Source organism: Trifolium pratense, linkage group LG2 (genome assembly GCF_020283565.1).
Source record: "Trifolium pratense cultivar HEN17-A07 linkage group LG2, ARS_RC_1.1, whole genome shotgun sequence".
Lineage (NCBI taxonomy): Eukaryota > Viridiplantae > Streptophyta > Magnoliopsida > Fabales > Fabaceae > Trifolium > Trifolium pratense.
In genome coordinates, this window is record NC_060060.1 from 65683998 (window position 1) to 65699972 (window position 15975).

Below are 15975 nucleotides of genomic sequence, written 5' to 3' on the forward strand. Positions count from 1 at the left end.
TACATACTAATATGTTCTAGTACCCGATGTGGGACTCAACTATTTTATTTTCAATTCACACATAATGTGTTATTTGTTCCAACAAGAACAAGTTTGCATAAAGGACTAACATTCTGCATCATATATAGTTTCCAAAAAACAAATAAGCATTTTGTATCAGCACTAAATTTATTGCTGAATATCAATGTTATGATCAATCAAAATGTAATTGAAGTATAGCAATGAAACTGAGTTCTGTTAATATATGCTTTTAATTAAGCATTTATCAAATTAAATTCCAATCCAACAAGAATAACAAAGTTGTAAATGTAACTAGCAACAGTTATTAAACTGCCACAACTAAGGCAACAAAAATTAAAACATTTTGAAATTAGACCAAGCGAGAACCTTGGCTCAACCGGTCACTGTTATATTCCTAGCTTTCATGATTGTGAATTCCACCAACTATAAGAAGATGGTGATGAAGACAAATTCAATTCCAACAAACCTGATTGATTTGTCACACCACTATTTTCTTGAGATTGCACTCCTTTGTTCCAATTACTTGAAACTTGGTTTTGTTGACTAGCACTAACAATTTTTTGTTGCTGAGGCTTGAATTCGGGTGCACCGGTGAGTTGTTGAACTAGCTCTCGGAAATTCATAACGTCCACCTCATAAACTTTAATGGCGTTTAACGGCTGTGGCATGACCGGTGCTTTTTTCCACGGTTTGGATTGTGACTTCCGAACGGAATGAAGTAAGTTACTATGAGACTTAGATGTAGGATCATAAGAGGTTGAATATGCTTCCATGGTTGTTAAAGTTTGGAAAGTTGTGAAGTAGTAACTAATTATTATTATTATTATGAGACAACTTTATAATTTTTTGTGATTTGTATATTTGAAGTATTTATAGCTTGTTGTTAGCAGCCTGAGGAGTGATGAGGGAAACTATATTATAAAAAAAAAAAATGTGATGTATTGAGTTGCGTTGATAGTCAAATAAGGCAAACTATGGATTAAATTAAAGGATGGGAATAATTACATATATTTTGTCTAGACCGTCGGCTAAAGTAGTAATATTATTTGATGCTGTGTGAGCAATGACATAAGCAAACAAATTCAACTTCATCTGGTCAACATTTTGTTGTTGGGTGGCTCAACGATTTTATTATCTTAGTATTAAAAAAATTCATCAATTGGTCCAAATAATAAAAAATTTGAGTCTTTTAAATACGTGATCAGAAATTCGACTTTAGTTCGTGTGAAAAAAAATAGCTGGAGATAAGAATTCGTTGTTTCAGTCTTTCAGAAGTATTTTAAGAAAAATTATCTATTAACGACGGTTGAAACTTTATACCTACATCATACTCCAGTTTTTGAAGGCAACTTCGTCCAAATTAAATTTATGTCTCATGTTTTTTTTATATTATTATTAAAAATAATAGTGGGGATACCCATAACTGTTGGCGCAGCGGAAGCTTTACACAAAATCACTTAGGCCTGCACAAGCTGGCTTGGGCTGGCAAGAACACACGCGCGCGCTGCACAGTCTCTAGGCCTTGCCTATGAGCACGATATGCAGGATCTACTGTTCTTGTAGCAACAATGGTGTTTGAATGAAAAGAATGAAAAGCATTCAATGATTGAAAGGATTGAAGAAGATGAAGATGATTAGAGAAAAGAGAGATCAATTTTATTCATCCACATAGGGGGAAAAGAGTTGATTACACACACTAATTGAGCCAAAACACTTATATACTAGATCACCACATTGATTGGTGATTCTCTTAGGCCCTAACAAACTAATAACAAACTAACCAACTCTAACAACCTATGACAAACAAACTCTAACTGACTCTAGTTAGTTATTCTAACAAATTCACTAACTAACTTGCCACATAAGCAATCTCATCACAATATGAATTAACCACTAGAATCAACTTAGATTCAACACTCCCCCTTAATTCATGTTGTGATCCACTGTCTCAATTCCCATTTCACTTCTCAATTTTTCAAACACTTGTACTGTCACAGCCTTGGTTAACAAGTCTGCAACTTGCTCTTCACTTCTGCAATGCATTAGAGCCAAGTTACCATTGCTTACCTGCTCTCTTAAGTAATGGAACCTCAGCTCTATATGCTTGCTTCTACCATGAGCAATAGGGTTCTTTGCAAGATTGATCGCAGACACATTATCAATCTTCAAAGTAACTGTCTCACACCTGTCTTGACTGATCTCTTCAATTAGGTTTTTCAACCAAATGGCTTGACAGGTGTTGAGTGATGCTGCTATGTACTCTGCCTCACAGGAGGATAGGGCCACTACAGGTTCCTTCTTTGAATACCATGATATTGGTGATCCACCATAGAAAAACATATAACCAGCAGTTGATTTTCTATCTTCATGATCACCACACCAATTTGAATCTGTGTAGCCAACTAGCTTGCATTCTTTATCTCTGTCACTTGCAGGGAACATAATACCATAGTTTATGGTCCCTTTCACATATCTAAGTATCCTTTTCACTACTATCAAGTGTGAACCTTTAGGCCTTTCCATGAACCTGCTAGCAATCCCTACACTGTAAGCCAAGTCAGGCCTTGTATTGCACAAATACCTCAGAGAACCAATCAGCTTTCTATAGAATGTAGGATCTACATCCTCTTCTTCTGCACATTTTGTTAACTGTGACCTTGGCTCAGCAGGTGACAATGCAACATTGCATTTGTCCATCTCAAACTTTTTCAAAATCTCTGATGCATATCTAGTCTGATGCATTAAGATTCCTTGCTCATTCCTCAGAAACTCAATGCCTAGAAAATATGTCATGAGGCCTAAATCTGTCATTTCAAACTCTTCTTTCAAGTCACCCTTGAACTCACTAATATAAGATTCATTGCTTCCTGTGATAAGCAAATCATCTACATATAGACAGATTATAATAACTCCCTTTGCAGCATCTTTCTTGACATACACTCCATGTTCTGTGACACATTTCTTAAACCCTATTTCATTTAAGAACTTGTCAATCATTTTGTTCCAGGCTCTTGGAGCTTGTTTCAGTCCATAGAGTGCTTTCTTAAGCTTGTACACTTTAAGCTCTTGACCTTTTACTTCATAACCAGGTGGCTGGGCAACATACACTTCTTCTTCTATAGGACCATTCAGAAATGCTGACTTCACATCCATTTGATACATTGGCTAATCATTTAGGTTAGCAATAGCAGTTACTAACCTTATTGTTTCCATTCTAGTAACAGGTGCAAACACTTCATCATAGTCAATTCCTTCCTTTTGAAGAAATCCCTTTGTCACTAGTCTTGCTTTATATCTGGTTATTTCACCCTTTGAGTTCACTTTCAGCTTGTAAACCCACTTCACATCTATTGCTTTCTTTCTCTGTGGAAGATCCACCAGCTCCCATGTTTGATTGCTTTCAATTGAATCCAATTCTTCTTTCATAGCACATCTCCACTTTTCACTTTGTAGAGCATTATTCACATCAATTGGTTCAGATTCAGCCATGAATGCTAAATGGATCAACTCACCATCATTGTTCACTTGACCATCTGAGTTCATTTCACACTCTTGTAATCTTGCTGGTAGAACTCTAGGCCTATTTGATCTTCTTACCTCAGGCACTGGTTGATTTACTTGTTCTTCATTAACTTCTTCAATCATCACACTAGTTGACTTCTTTCTGTCATTAGTGTTCCAGTCCCATTCCTTAAGTTCATCAATTATCACATCTCTACTGATCACCACATTGTTATTGATTGGATCATAGAGTTTGTAACCTCCAGTTGAGTGATAATCAACCAATATCATCATTGTTGACTTATCATCCAGCTTCTTTCTCAATTGATCTGGTGTGTGTCTGAAAGCTAGTGAACCAAACACTCTCATGTGATTCACATTTGGCTTGTGTCCTGACCAACATTCTTCTGGTGTGATACCCTTCAATCTCTTTGTAGGGCACCTGTTCAATGTATAAGTAGCAGTAGAAACTGCTTCACCCCATAACTCCTTAGGTAAATGCTTTCCCTTCAACATACACCTCACCATATCCATTATTGTTCTATTTTTTCTTTCAGCAGTCCCATTTTGTTGTGGAGTGTATGGTGGGACTATGTCATGCACTATGCCTTCATTGTCACAGAATTTTGCAAATTCATGTGATACATACTCTCCACCCTCATCTGTTCTTAGGGTTTTGAGTCTCTTACCACTTTGTCTCTCAACTGTAGCCTTAAACTTTTTAAAGATTTCAAACACATCACTTTTCTTACTTATCAAGTAAGTCCATAGTTTTCTGCTAAAGTCATCTATGAAACTTACAAAGTACCTGTTACCTCCAATTGAGCTCACTTGCATTGGTCCACATACATCTGAATACACCACTTCAAGCACACTAGTGGTTCTACTTGCTGCATATTTGCTGAAGCTCCCTCTGTGCTGCTTTGATTGCACACATTCTTCACAAATTTCTTCAGGAACTTGCAGGCTTGGCAAACCTGTCACCATCTTTGATTTTTGCAACAAGCTGAGGTCCTTGAAATTCAAGTGCCCCATTCTATAGTGCCATCTCCACTCTTCTCAGCTTGATGCAGTCATCAAGCACTTGTGATTTAGAACATTGAGCTCAATCTTGAATGTCCTATACTGAGTAGATTACACTTCATACCTGGTATGTACAATACACCAGAAATCACTGAGCACTTACCATCCTTTCTTTTGATGGTTACATCACCAATAGCTTGTACTGCAAGGCTGCTATTGTCTGCAAACTTTACATTGTGATTCTGAGTAGCTTTTAGGCTTGTGAACCAGTCTTTCCTCCCTGTCATGTGTGTTGTACATCCAGTGTCAAGATACCATTTCTCTTGAAAGTCACTTTCATCTTTTGTAGTTACAAGAAGCATCACTGAACCCTCATCATCATCATCATTTCTAGCCATCTTTGCCTCAACATCACTTGATTCCTCTCTGAATCTACATTCATCTGCAAAGTGACCATAATTTTGGCAATTGTAGCATTGAATGTTTTTCTTATCAAACTTTCCTCTTCCACCTCTGCCACCTCTGCCACCTCTTCCACCTCTATGACCTCCATTGTAACCACCTCTTCCACCATTAGACTATTTCTTCTGATTTCCACCACCTTTGGTATCTTGATTTTCTTTTCCATTACCATTCTGATAACCATCTTTTCCCTTATTGCCTTGCCATTTTCCCTTTCCTTTCTTATTCTTATTACCCTGCTGAACTTGTAATGCTATCTCACCATTGGATTTATCAGAATTTCTCTGATTCATCCTTTGTTCATGTGCTTCTAAAGATCATTGCAGTTCCTCAACTTTTATACTGTCAAGATCTTTAGATTCTTCTATAGCAGCTACCACATAGTCAAACTTAGGAGTTAAAGATCTCAATATCTTTTCTACTCTCATTGTACCAGACACAATTTCTCCACAAGCTTTCATCTCATTAACTATTTTTGCAATTTTAGTGAAGAATTCACTTACAGTTTCTTTCTCTTCCATTTGTAGCTGTGCAAACTTGCTTCTTAGGGTTTGTAACTTCACTTTCTTCACCTTCTGATCTCCAGCATAAGCTGTAGCCAAAATATCCCAAGCTTGCTTAGCTGATTCACAATCTCCAACCTTTTCAAAGATATCAGGGCTTACACTTTGATGAATTATGAACAATGCCTTGTAGTCTTTCTTCTTCAATTCTTTGTACTGAGTTCTTTGAACCTCTGTTGCACCTTCTGAGAGTGGTTCCACACCACTAATCACTTGTTCCATCACATCTTGATAATTGAATAGCACTTTCATCTGCTTGCTCCAATTATCATAATTCTTTCCATCCAAAACTGGTAGATTCGCAAGGAATTGACCATTGTTAAAGGTTGCCATGGTTAAAGCACGAACCAGGCTCTTGATGCCAGATGTTGGCACAGCTGAAGCTTTACACAAAATCACTTAGGCCTGCACAAGCTGGCTTGGGCTGGCAAGAACACACGCGCGCGCTGCACAGTCTCTAGGCCTTGCCTATGAGCACGATATGCAGGATCTACTGTTCTTGGAGCAACAATGGTGTTTGAATGAAAAGAATGAAAAGCATTCAATGATTGAAAGGATTGAAGAAGATGAAGATGATTAGAGAAAAGAGAGATCAATTTTATTCATCCACATAGGGGGAAAAGAGTTGATTACACACACTAATTGAGCCAAAACACTTATATACTAGATCACCACATTGATTGGTGATTCTCTTAGGCCCTAACAAACTAATAACAAACTAACCAACTCTAACAACCTATGACAAACAAACTCTAACTGACTCTAGTTAGTTATTCTAACAAATTCACTAACTAACTTGCCACATAAGCAATTAGTTACACTTTCTCTTAATTGCTTGCACACCAAGCAATCTCATCACAATATGAATTAACCACTAGAATCAACTTAGATTCAACAATAACATGCCTAATGTTAATATGCCAAGGACTGCAAGGAATCTGCATGATATACACCCTCGAGATCTAATTATAAATATAAATAACTAATTATTCATTTCCAACAACATATACATAATTTTATCGGATAATTATTTTTCCTTTAGATATAAACTCGTGTACAATTTACGATGTGCATATACTATTAATGATAAGATCCAATTCTTTAAATATAGAGACAGTTTAGAGTTTAGACAGAGTAATTAAACATTAATGATAACCCACAAATTCATAAACCAGTTAGTTCAATGATCATTGGTGCTAAACTTGGGAGGAAAGATTATAATTTGATCCTCGCAACTGCAATCGGGAGATGATTGGAACTACATGATACCAGAACAGACCTCAAACCAGATTAAACGATCTAATGGACCGAATACTAGTAGTTAAAACCAATAAAAGAAGAGAAAAAAATCAAATTTCAAATTTGCTGCTTATCGGTCATAAGATCATATTGGCAAGTAAATATTTAAAGAATAAAATAGACAGATAAGTAAGAAAAATTTAGAGAATCCTTCATAAAACTTGCTCAATATTAATGGGACTTGTCACATATTATGGGCAGTAGCATGGTAGCAGGGAAAGTCATCAAACGCCTTCTTACGGCATTTGACATGCATTTTTTGTTGTATTTTTTTTATTAATCTTCCGATTTTTAGAGAAAAAAAGTTTGATAATTTTAAGTTTGGCCACGAAATAAATAAAATCTAATCATAAATTGTTCCTATTAAATATTGAACTCAAACTATTCTAAATGAGCCACGCTAGTAATAATTGTATAGTTTATTATTTTCTTATTACTATGTTGTTCAAAATATAATCAAATTGACACATAATTGATAATTCCACTCCCCCTAGAACTAGAACTAGCTAGTTTCCTGTTCTCTTTAATTTAGAAATTAAAATAAAAGTTAGTCAAGTCATGTGTAAATTAGTAGTTAGGAGGCAACGCAATATCAAATTCCGCATATGCAGTTGCCTTTGAAGAATCTGCGTGTGCACGAATGTAACTGATATATATAATATATATAATTAAGTCTAGTTAGGAAGCACCGACACTCCTCAAATTAGGCTTGTTCGTGTCGGACACGTGTCGGTGTCCGTGTACGACACCGACACTTATGATTACTCTAAATTATATCATTTTTCCAAATTTTTATCGGTGTCAACGTGTTAGTGTCAGTGTCCGTGTCGTGTCTGATGTTCATATCTGTGTCCGTGCTTCATAGGTCTATACAGTTAGTTTGATAGCAAACTAATGACTGATGATTAACCAGCCACATCAAAACTTGAGAGAAATTAATTAACAATTAAACCTAAGTTTAGAGGGAGCATATTTCACATCTTATTGTGGAGAATGATGATTTAAATTTTTTGAATGATATGATTAGGGATAACTGTAAGTTTTGTGGGAAGTTTTCCTACTTTGGTGCGGCGGATTCGTAGGCTTATGGTTTTGAATTGGCATGTCCCATTTTGTCATAATTGGAGGGAAGACAATCGATATGTTGATTGGCTTGCTAACTATAGTATATATGTACTTTTTTATGATATTTGTGAAACTTGCATAACTAAAAATGTTCGTTTAGTTTCATAATAATTTTCTCTTCTTTTTATCTTTGAACTTCGACTCTCTTTTGTAAAAAAAACGTGGACATGAATATAGCTTGATGCAAATTAGTTCCATATTTTGCAGTTAGTTTTTTTATGTCTTGGGTTGGCCACACTTTCACACATGAACGGATGCATGTAGGGGCTGACTGTGGCTATAGCCACACCAGAATTATTGTATATATATGTATAACTACAAATATCATCACAATTATGTTTTTGGCTTAGTGTTTATGTATTTACTCAAGGGTCTTGAGTTCAAGTCCTATATAGGTTCCTTTTTGGCTGTTGATTTCATTTTCTTACAAAGAAATTGCTTTGTTGCTACTTGCTAGTTAGCTACAAGAATCAAGAATAGTTGTGGTAATTTTTTTTATAAAGAAGTGATCAATATATATATATATATATATATATATATATATATATATTAGAGAAATTTAATTATACCGGGAACATTTTAACGAGTATAAAATCTAAAATTCATATCATCTAGATAATTCATGTAAAAGTTTACAGAAATTTAAAATAATTTGATATGTTATTGAAATTCACCAACATTAAATGTTTAATTTTAAATTTATCGGATAATTTAAAATTTATCATTAAAGGTTTATACACTTTTATTGATAATACTGTTAATTTTAATTGATCTCAATAACATATTAAATTTCACTCTTTTACTTTCCTCTCAACTCTACAACTACAAATATGATTTTATTTTGTTTTTTGTTATTTTTTAATGTGTTTTCTAGAGATAAAACTATTTCTTCAACTAATCTGCAAGCGTGGTTTTTTTTAACTATAAAGTTTGTGAACATAATTTTTTTAGCCACACCAATATATCAGGTCTGGATCCGTCCCTGCCTTCACAGTCTAATTTTGACTTGGTCCTTACTAGGAAGAGAGCAAGAAATATCAACTCACACCAATTGTATATATTTTTAATGTTTTTGTTTTCAGTTTTTATATGGGTCTGGTTGAAAATCAAACTAAAAGGATACTACACTCATATTGATGAAAGAAACATTATCCATACATACTAATTCAGTCGGTGGAAGTTGGCTTTTGGAGGTTGCTCTTATGGTAGAGAGGTTCTTTTGGGGATCTTTACTTCTTGCGCGTTCTTCTACTTTTCTATTTTACCATTTCGTTATTTAAGTAGGAGATGTTATAAAAATAAAAATTTGAGAAGAAAAAGAAGTTGAAGAAAGACAGAAAGAGGAGTGGTTCAAAGGCTAAGACAAGAAAAAGGGATGCTTTTATGTTGCTGCTGATGAGAGGAAAACAAGTCAAAGTACGTCGAAAACGCAAAACGTCAACTAAAAAAATAAAAATTGTAAACTAAAACGACAACTATAAAAAATGGAGGGAATACATGCTAGCCATTAGATCACATTTTCATCCATGTATACATCAGTAAGGCTTCAAAATATACATAGGAATTTTTACGTGCCACATTTTATCTGCCATTTACAGCCACATTTTATTTGGTTCTTAACAATCAATCAAAATATTTCCATTATTTCTTTTCCTTTTCTCTTCCATGCTGATAAACCCTAAAATTAAGTCATGGGTTTGAGGCCCACTGAGAGAATACCATTACTAACTTTAGCATTAGAGTGTTTGTGGCGGGAACTTCGGCCACGCTTTCAAGTACAAGGACAAATCAAGGAACCAAAAGACCTACTGAAGGAGGGTCGAACGACCGAGATCCACTGGCCGAAGAAACCATTACTGATCATAAGCCAACCAGGAACCAGCTCATGATGCTAAAATATTGGACTTCTCCAACTAGTAAACTAGTATTGGTTCTTAGATTCACTAGGATTGAGACTAGCATTTGATCGATATTTCTCTAGCAATAAATTAAAATAAAACTTATGCTTGAAATAAAAGTATCTGTTTAAAGGATAAATAAAATACTCACAATCTCTATGAAATGTACAAAGTATACCAGATTCCATTTTCCTAAGATTTTGATTGGCACCTCACATATTTAAATTCAAACTATACTAATCAAGAACATATACTATATGACCAGACAACTAATATACTAGTATAATATTAATACTGTAAATATAATAATGGTTTTATCACAAATTTAGTAGATGTAGATCCACCCCAGCATGGAGCATATATATGATTCAATCTTTTTGCGCTTAAAGCTCAACTTGTTTCTTTCTTCATACTAATAATTATTCTAATCAACAACACGAGGTGGAGGTGTAATTGGAACATATTATTAAATCTTTACACGTGAGTCAGTTGAGCAGACAACATGGTTTTAAGTTTGACTGTTGACCCTCTATTGTTAATTTGTTTCTATGTCCTTATTATGAATCAAATGTACTTCTATTCTAACTAGTATATCCTGCCATGGTCTTAAATTAGTTTAAGTTGAATTCAAAATTCCAACTGCTATTGCTATGCTTAAATAGAACAATGAATAATGCAAAACATTAGTGCACCTTTATGTTAAATGAGTTTGTTAATAACAGTCTATGAGCAACAACACTACCACTCTACTACCATTTTACCTATAGGGCTATTTTAATTTTAGACTTGGAATTTATCCTAATTAGTAGCATTATTTGCATAGACATTTAAACATGGATGTTTTGTGAATTGTAGGTATTCCTAAGGCCAAACAGCAATTCAACGTTCCTATACATACACCTTTCTTATCTATCTATCTATCTTTTTCAATCAACCACTGATTCAGTGAATGGTTAAATTGTGTCTTGTCCTTAAATACTACTACAAAAGGAAAAGCAAAACCATACACTAACTGGAACGTCTAGTCATCCATCTATAAATACTGTGTAAACTTGACCACATCTGGTAAATGGTCTACCACTACTCTTCTCCCCTAAATTTTTCACTTAGTTACCTCCCCTCATAGGTCATTTCAGTAGCAGCATAAAACACAGAAAGACACTTCAGGTTCAAGGGACGTGCCCCAGTGTATGTATGGTTCGTGTCAGTGTTCACCAAGGATCAATAATTCTATTTTCTTCAATTATTATTGGTGTCGACATGCAAGTGTTCTGTCCGGTGTTAGTGATTCAAAGGCAGCAATATCGGCAGAGCGATGCTCAAGTTAAAATTGAAAAATGAATATTAAGCAATTAATAAAATCAATACTAACACACAATTTGGAGATGTTGAAATGCATAATAATAATTAAATTAAATGAAATAGTTGTTTCCAATTCCATTGTACACATAAAAATTGAAGGTTTCACTTTCACAGGCTCTCCGGTCGGTGTCTCTACACATGTTTTTTGAGATCAAAAGCAAAATTCCCAGTATTTTTTTTTAATGGAAAATTGGAGGCCTCTAAAAAGATCCAAAGAAGAAGAAGATACAATGAAATGTAAGGGCTTGGAGCAAAGCAACTCCTCAACAATTACAATTGAAATTGCAAGCTCCATCTTTGCTATGACATGATCACTCTCCTAACAAGTATCTTTATCCAACAACAGCAGCATGACTTCTACATCCATATAAATCAACCCCAAAAGCAGTATAAAGAATTTAACTATCTTCTTGATGGGGGGCTTATTGTAACAACATGAAACATTGGATTATGATTTCTTCTTCATTCATTCATTCAAATTAATTGTTGGAATCAAAATACTAAAAAATATTTACAGGAGAGACTTGCACCTCAATCCCATTTTCACATCTTTGGGAATTATTGGAGTTTTGTAGTCTGAGAAGCTGCTAACCTTTACTACTCTTGCCGCCCCACCCCTTGTGAATATACAAAATTATTGGCACCACCACCAAGTTAATCCAGTGTCATTGGATTGTTCTTGTAAGCTTGCACTTGGAAATGAAGATGGTATCTGAATAATTCAAACTACATAGTTTCAAAAGCTCAGCAGCTTGTTGTTTCAATATTGGATTGCAACCACTTTGAATTACAAGAAGGAGCTTTGCAGCAAGCCCAGCATCGACGGCAATTGACGAACACTCCTCGGGCGCAAGCTTGCAAACAGACCATAAAATCGACAATGCATACTGAGTGCAGCTTTCTGAGATCCTCATCAAAAGTCTCACCATGATGGGTATGGTGCTAACACAATCCTTCAAAGCTACTCTGCCTTCGGGTATGGACGACAATGAATCCAAAACGCAAAGGGCTAATTCCAAACATTCATGCTCCATACCAGACAACAATTCAACTAATTGAGAAACAGCACCAATGCTAACTAACAAAATCTTAACTTCCTTATAGAAGCACACTGTTCTGAGGAGGCTTAATCCAGGACAGATTCCATTGCTGTGTCTCTTATCCTTAACAAGCCTCATCAATCCAACCAAAAGACTATGGCTGGAGATAATCTCGGAACGAAAATCCTTCTCCTCAATTAGTGATTCAATCAACCGCGTGCAATTGATTTTAGTCTCAATTGAACCCTCATTCAAGATGTCAACCATCAATGAAATCTTAGCAGGTTGCATAAGATTCTTTTTGGATTCAGAATCAAGTGTTAAACTAACAAGAATACCAATAACTTCAGAGCCAACAGCATGTGAAGTAAAAGGACCAAGTAAAGAAGACAAAACAGAAACACCACCTCCATCAATGACAGACTTACGAGCAGTGGCATGAACAGCGACAACATGATGAAGTTCCTTCAAGGCATGAACACGAGCTTGACCCTTGACCTTCTTGAGTGTCTCCACAAGCTCAGAAGCTCTTCCTTGAACATCTTCAGACCTCTTCTTCATCAACAAGTACTTCTGAGAGAACCAAGTGTATATAAGGCGATAAAGCGTTGTGTTTGGAGTGATTGAATCATCCCAAAGCTCTTGCATAGTTGTGGGACATGTGAAGTGTCCTAGGTTAAACCATTTGAGAATGTTGTTCCTCTCATAGGTTTGTCCAGTACAAAGAGTAACAGGGTCTTGCATTGGTTCAAGAGAGATTGGACAAATGAAAACAGTTGGTACTTCACATAAATCAAGCTCTTGAATCATTTTTCTCAGATCTAATTTCTCACCAACACCAGTTCCTACAACACCACCGTCAACACCACCCAAGACACCATCTTTAACAGCTGTGTCCAGATCTAGAATCTGACCATCCCCACCACCCTCAAACCCAACAACCATATCCCTTTTAGATGGCTGATACATAGGCATTTTATCAAACACAAAACAAGCAACAACAAAAAAATCCTTTTTTTAGACCTAGAAAGCTATGAATGAAAGAAAAAAAATTCCAAACCAACCCAACAGTCTGAAATGAGTTGAATGACAAGAACTCTTCAAAGGGTCATGAAATCACACATTACATTAGTGATTAAACCACCCTGTGACAAAAAAAAAGAGTGAGAGAACATGGGTTTTCACTGTAGAAAAAAGACTTTATTGGGTCAAAAAAGAAAATAATGACAATCACATATAAAATGATGATAATAATAATAATAATAATAAAAAGAAAAAAGAAAAATGGGTTGGAAGTAGAAACAGTGAGGACCAGTAGTGAAAATGAATGACAGAAGAAAAAACCTGACAAAATAGTTGAAAGGAGATGGGTGAATGGGTTTTAGAGAGAAATAATTGAGAAACAGATCAGAGAATGAACAGTTAAGGATTAATGGAAATTAAAACAGCATTCAAGAGATTTACTATTTATTTATTATTCTAAAACAAAAGAGTGAAGAAGAACCGTACCATATTCATTTTCTTTCTCATTGATTTTGATTCATGAGTTGAGTTAGAGAGAGAGAGAGAGAGAGAGAGAGAGAGAGAGAGAGAGGAGTGAGAAGAAGAGAACAACAAAACCCGTTTTCTCAAAACGCAAAAGCTACTATTTTCTGCTTTCTTGTTTTGGAGGCATTTGGTCAACAAAGCAGAAGATTAGAAATTAAATAATTGAATCTTTTCATTAATTAAATAATAATTAAATAGTTTATCAAGAAATGGATAACCGGAAAAGTATGGGCTGTAGCCGGTCAAATGTTAGACTGTGTACTGTATCTTGGCTCGCGTACCACACATGCATTCATCTAATATAACGCCGTAAACTATTTTTTTTTTTTTTTTACAATAAGTTGGGATCGAATCTAGAACTTAAACTTTTCACTACTAGACTAAATCTATTGGCTTTAATAGTAAGTAATATTAATCCTCTAGTAAGTACTACACTCCATTTAAACTACGTTAGAAATTTTATTTGCATCTTCACCGTATTTGTCGATAATCATGATTTTTAATCATTCTCTAGAAATAACTATTGAAGTTGCAAAACCATGTGAAAACACCGGCGACGAAAGAAATATCTTAACATATTTAACAGATTGTCTTTACTCTTTATTTTAAATATTGATTAAATATTAAAATTTCACATTGTGAACTTAAATTGTATTATGATTTTTTTGGCATAAAAGTATAGTGGCAACCAAGAAGAAAAAATGAGACATGTTTTGCAAAAAAAAAAAAATTAAAAATTGAGTAAATATTTTTTTTGTAATTGGACTTGTAAAAATTATATACATATTTTGTCATATCCCAATTTTTTTTATAATTGGTTTACTGTTAGTTTATGTTAGCAAGCTTATAATATAAGAGATAAGGGATGTTACCGGACAAATTATTGAAAAACACGGTTAGCATGTTAGAATTCCTAACTTTTATCACGATTGAAGCACATACTCTAGTGGTTGAAAGACTTTGTTGTAAGCAAATGCAAATTGGATTTTTATTATAGACAAATTTGTTTATTTTTTTTTAAAATATAAAGCCACAATAAAAAGATAGGAAAAATTAGAGGGAAAAAAATTAGGTTTAGGGTTAGCTTATGTTAGCAAGCTTATAATATATAAGAGATATAACTCAAATGCAAATTTATAACACATCTTATTTAAATTAATTTGGAACTGAATATTGCAAAAATCCAATGGAAAATTAATGTAAAAACCGGGAAAAAAATGAGAGGAAATAAATTAATTGAATTCTATTTAAACAAAAAAAAAATTTGTATAAAAAGAAATTGAATGTGTATTACATAAAAAAATTGGAGTTGTATAAAAAAACGGGGGGTTGATTTCTATTTAAACAAAATTAAACATTGATTTCATATTCATTACATGTAGATTACCAAATTATATCAGATTGATTCATGTAGCCTAGTGACAAATTCACCAAGTAAATCTTAAAGGTGGTGGGTTCGATTATTGTTGATGTATTTTTTAACATTTTATTTAAATTAAATTAGGGTTAAAATGAGAGGGAAAATGAGCGGAAAAATGATTAGATTTAGGGTTAGCGTATCAGAATAGAGATTTAATGATTTGCTATAGATTTCTAATTATTGGTTTTTAATTGTTTAAACCGTGCAATGAAAATTGATGGTGCTTAATTGTCGTATGAAATGTTTCCTGTGAAAATTGATGGTGCTTAACACTTTGTGAACATAATTTTAATCGCAATTTGTCTACTTGTCATAGTGGTCGAAAGTGTTGTATTGTAATGAAGGGTTGCGGGTTCGAATTATAGTCAATACAAAATTGTTATTTTTTTAATAAAAAACTGCAATATAAAAGTGGAGGGAAAACAAATTAAGTTTGAGATTTGCTTGTGTATACAAGCTTGTAATACTAGAACTTTGACCCATGCGGTGCATGGGTCTAATTAGGTGTAATATGTAACAATAAAAAATAAAATACAAAAATTCTAAGAGCATTTTCAATAAGAGTAGTATAGAGAATTTCATGGACTAATTATTCTATATTTGTTTATGTGCTTATTTTATATTTTATATATTTTTTAAATAATTTTTGAACCCCATCGTTTTGTTTACTTATTAAAAAAAAATTGCTGATAACTAAAGGTTAAAAAATTGAT

General features: G+C 34.1%; 2 protein-coding genes across 3 annotated transcripts; both read right to left on the reverse strand.

The window, feature by feature from the left end:
- Positions 1-1944: 1944 nt before the first annotated feature.
- On the reverse strand, positions 1945-3018 carry LOC123905243 (uncharacterized mitochondrial protein AtMg00810-like). The gene has a single exon (XM_045954864.1). The coding sequence runs from the start codon at positions 3016-3018 to the stop codon at positions 1945-1947; it is 1074 nt and encodes a 357-aa protein (XP_045810820.1).
- An 8252-nt stretch (positions 3019-11270) lies between these two features.
- LOC123906305 (U-box domain-containing protein 30) lies at positions 11271-13978 on the reverse strand. Of its 2 annotated transcripts, none has more exons than XM_045956194.1 (2): positions 13804-13978; positions 11271-13439 (listed from the first exon to the last, which is right to left on the reverse strand). In XM_045956194.1, the coding sequence occupies exon 2, from the start codon at positions 13267-13269 to the stop codon at positions 11920-11922; it is 1350 nt and encodes a 449-aa protein (XP_045812150.1). In that variant the 5' UTR covers positions 13270-13439; positions 13804-13978; the 3' UTR covers positions 11271-11919. The 2 variants fall into 2 exon arrangements, with proteins under 2 accessions (XP_045812150.1, XP_045812151.1); XM_045956195.1 differs by having other exon boundaries at positions 13639-13978.
- Between the last annotated feature and the right edge of the window lie 1997 nt (positions 13979-15975).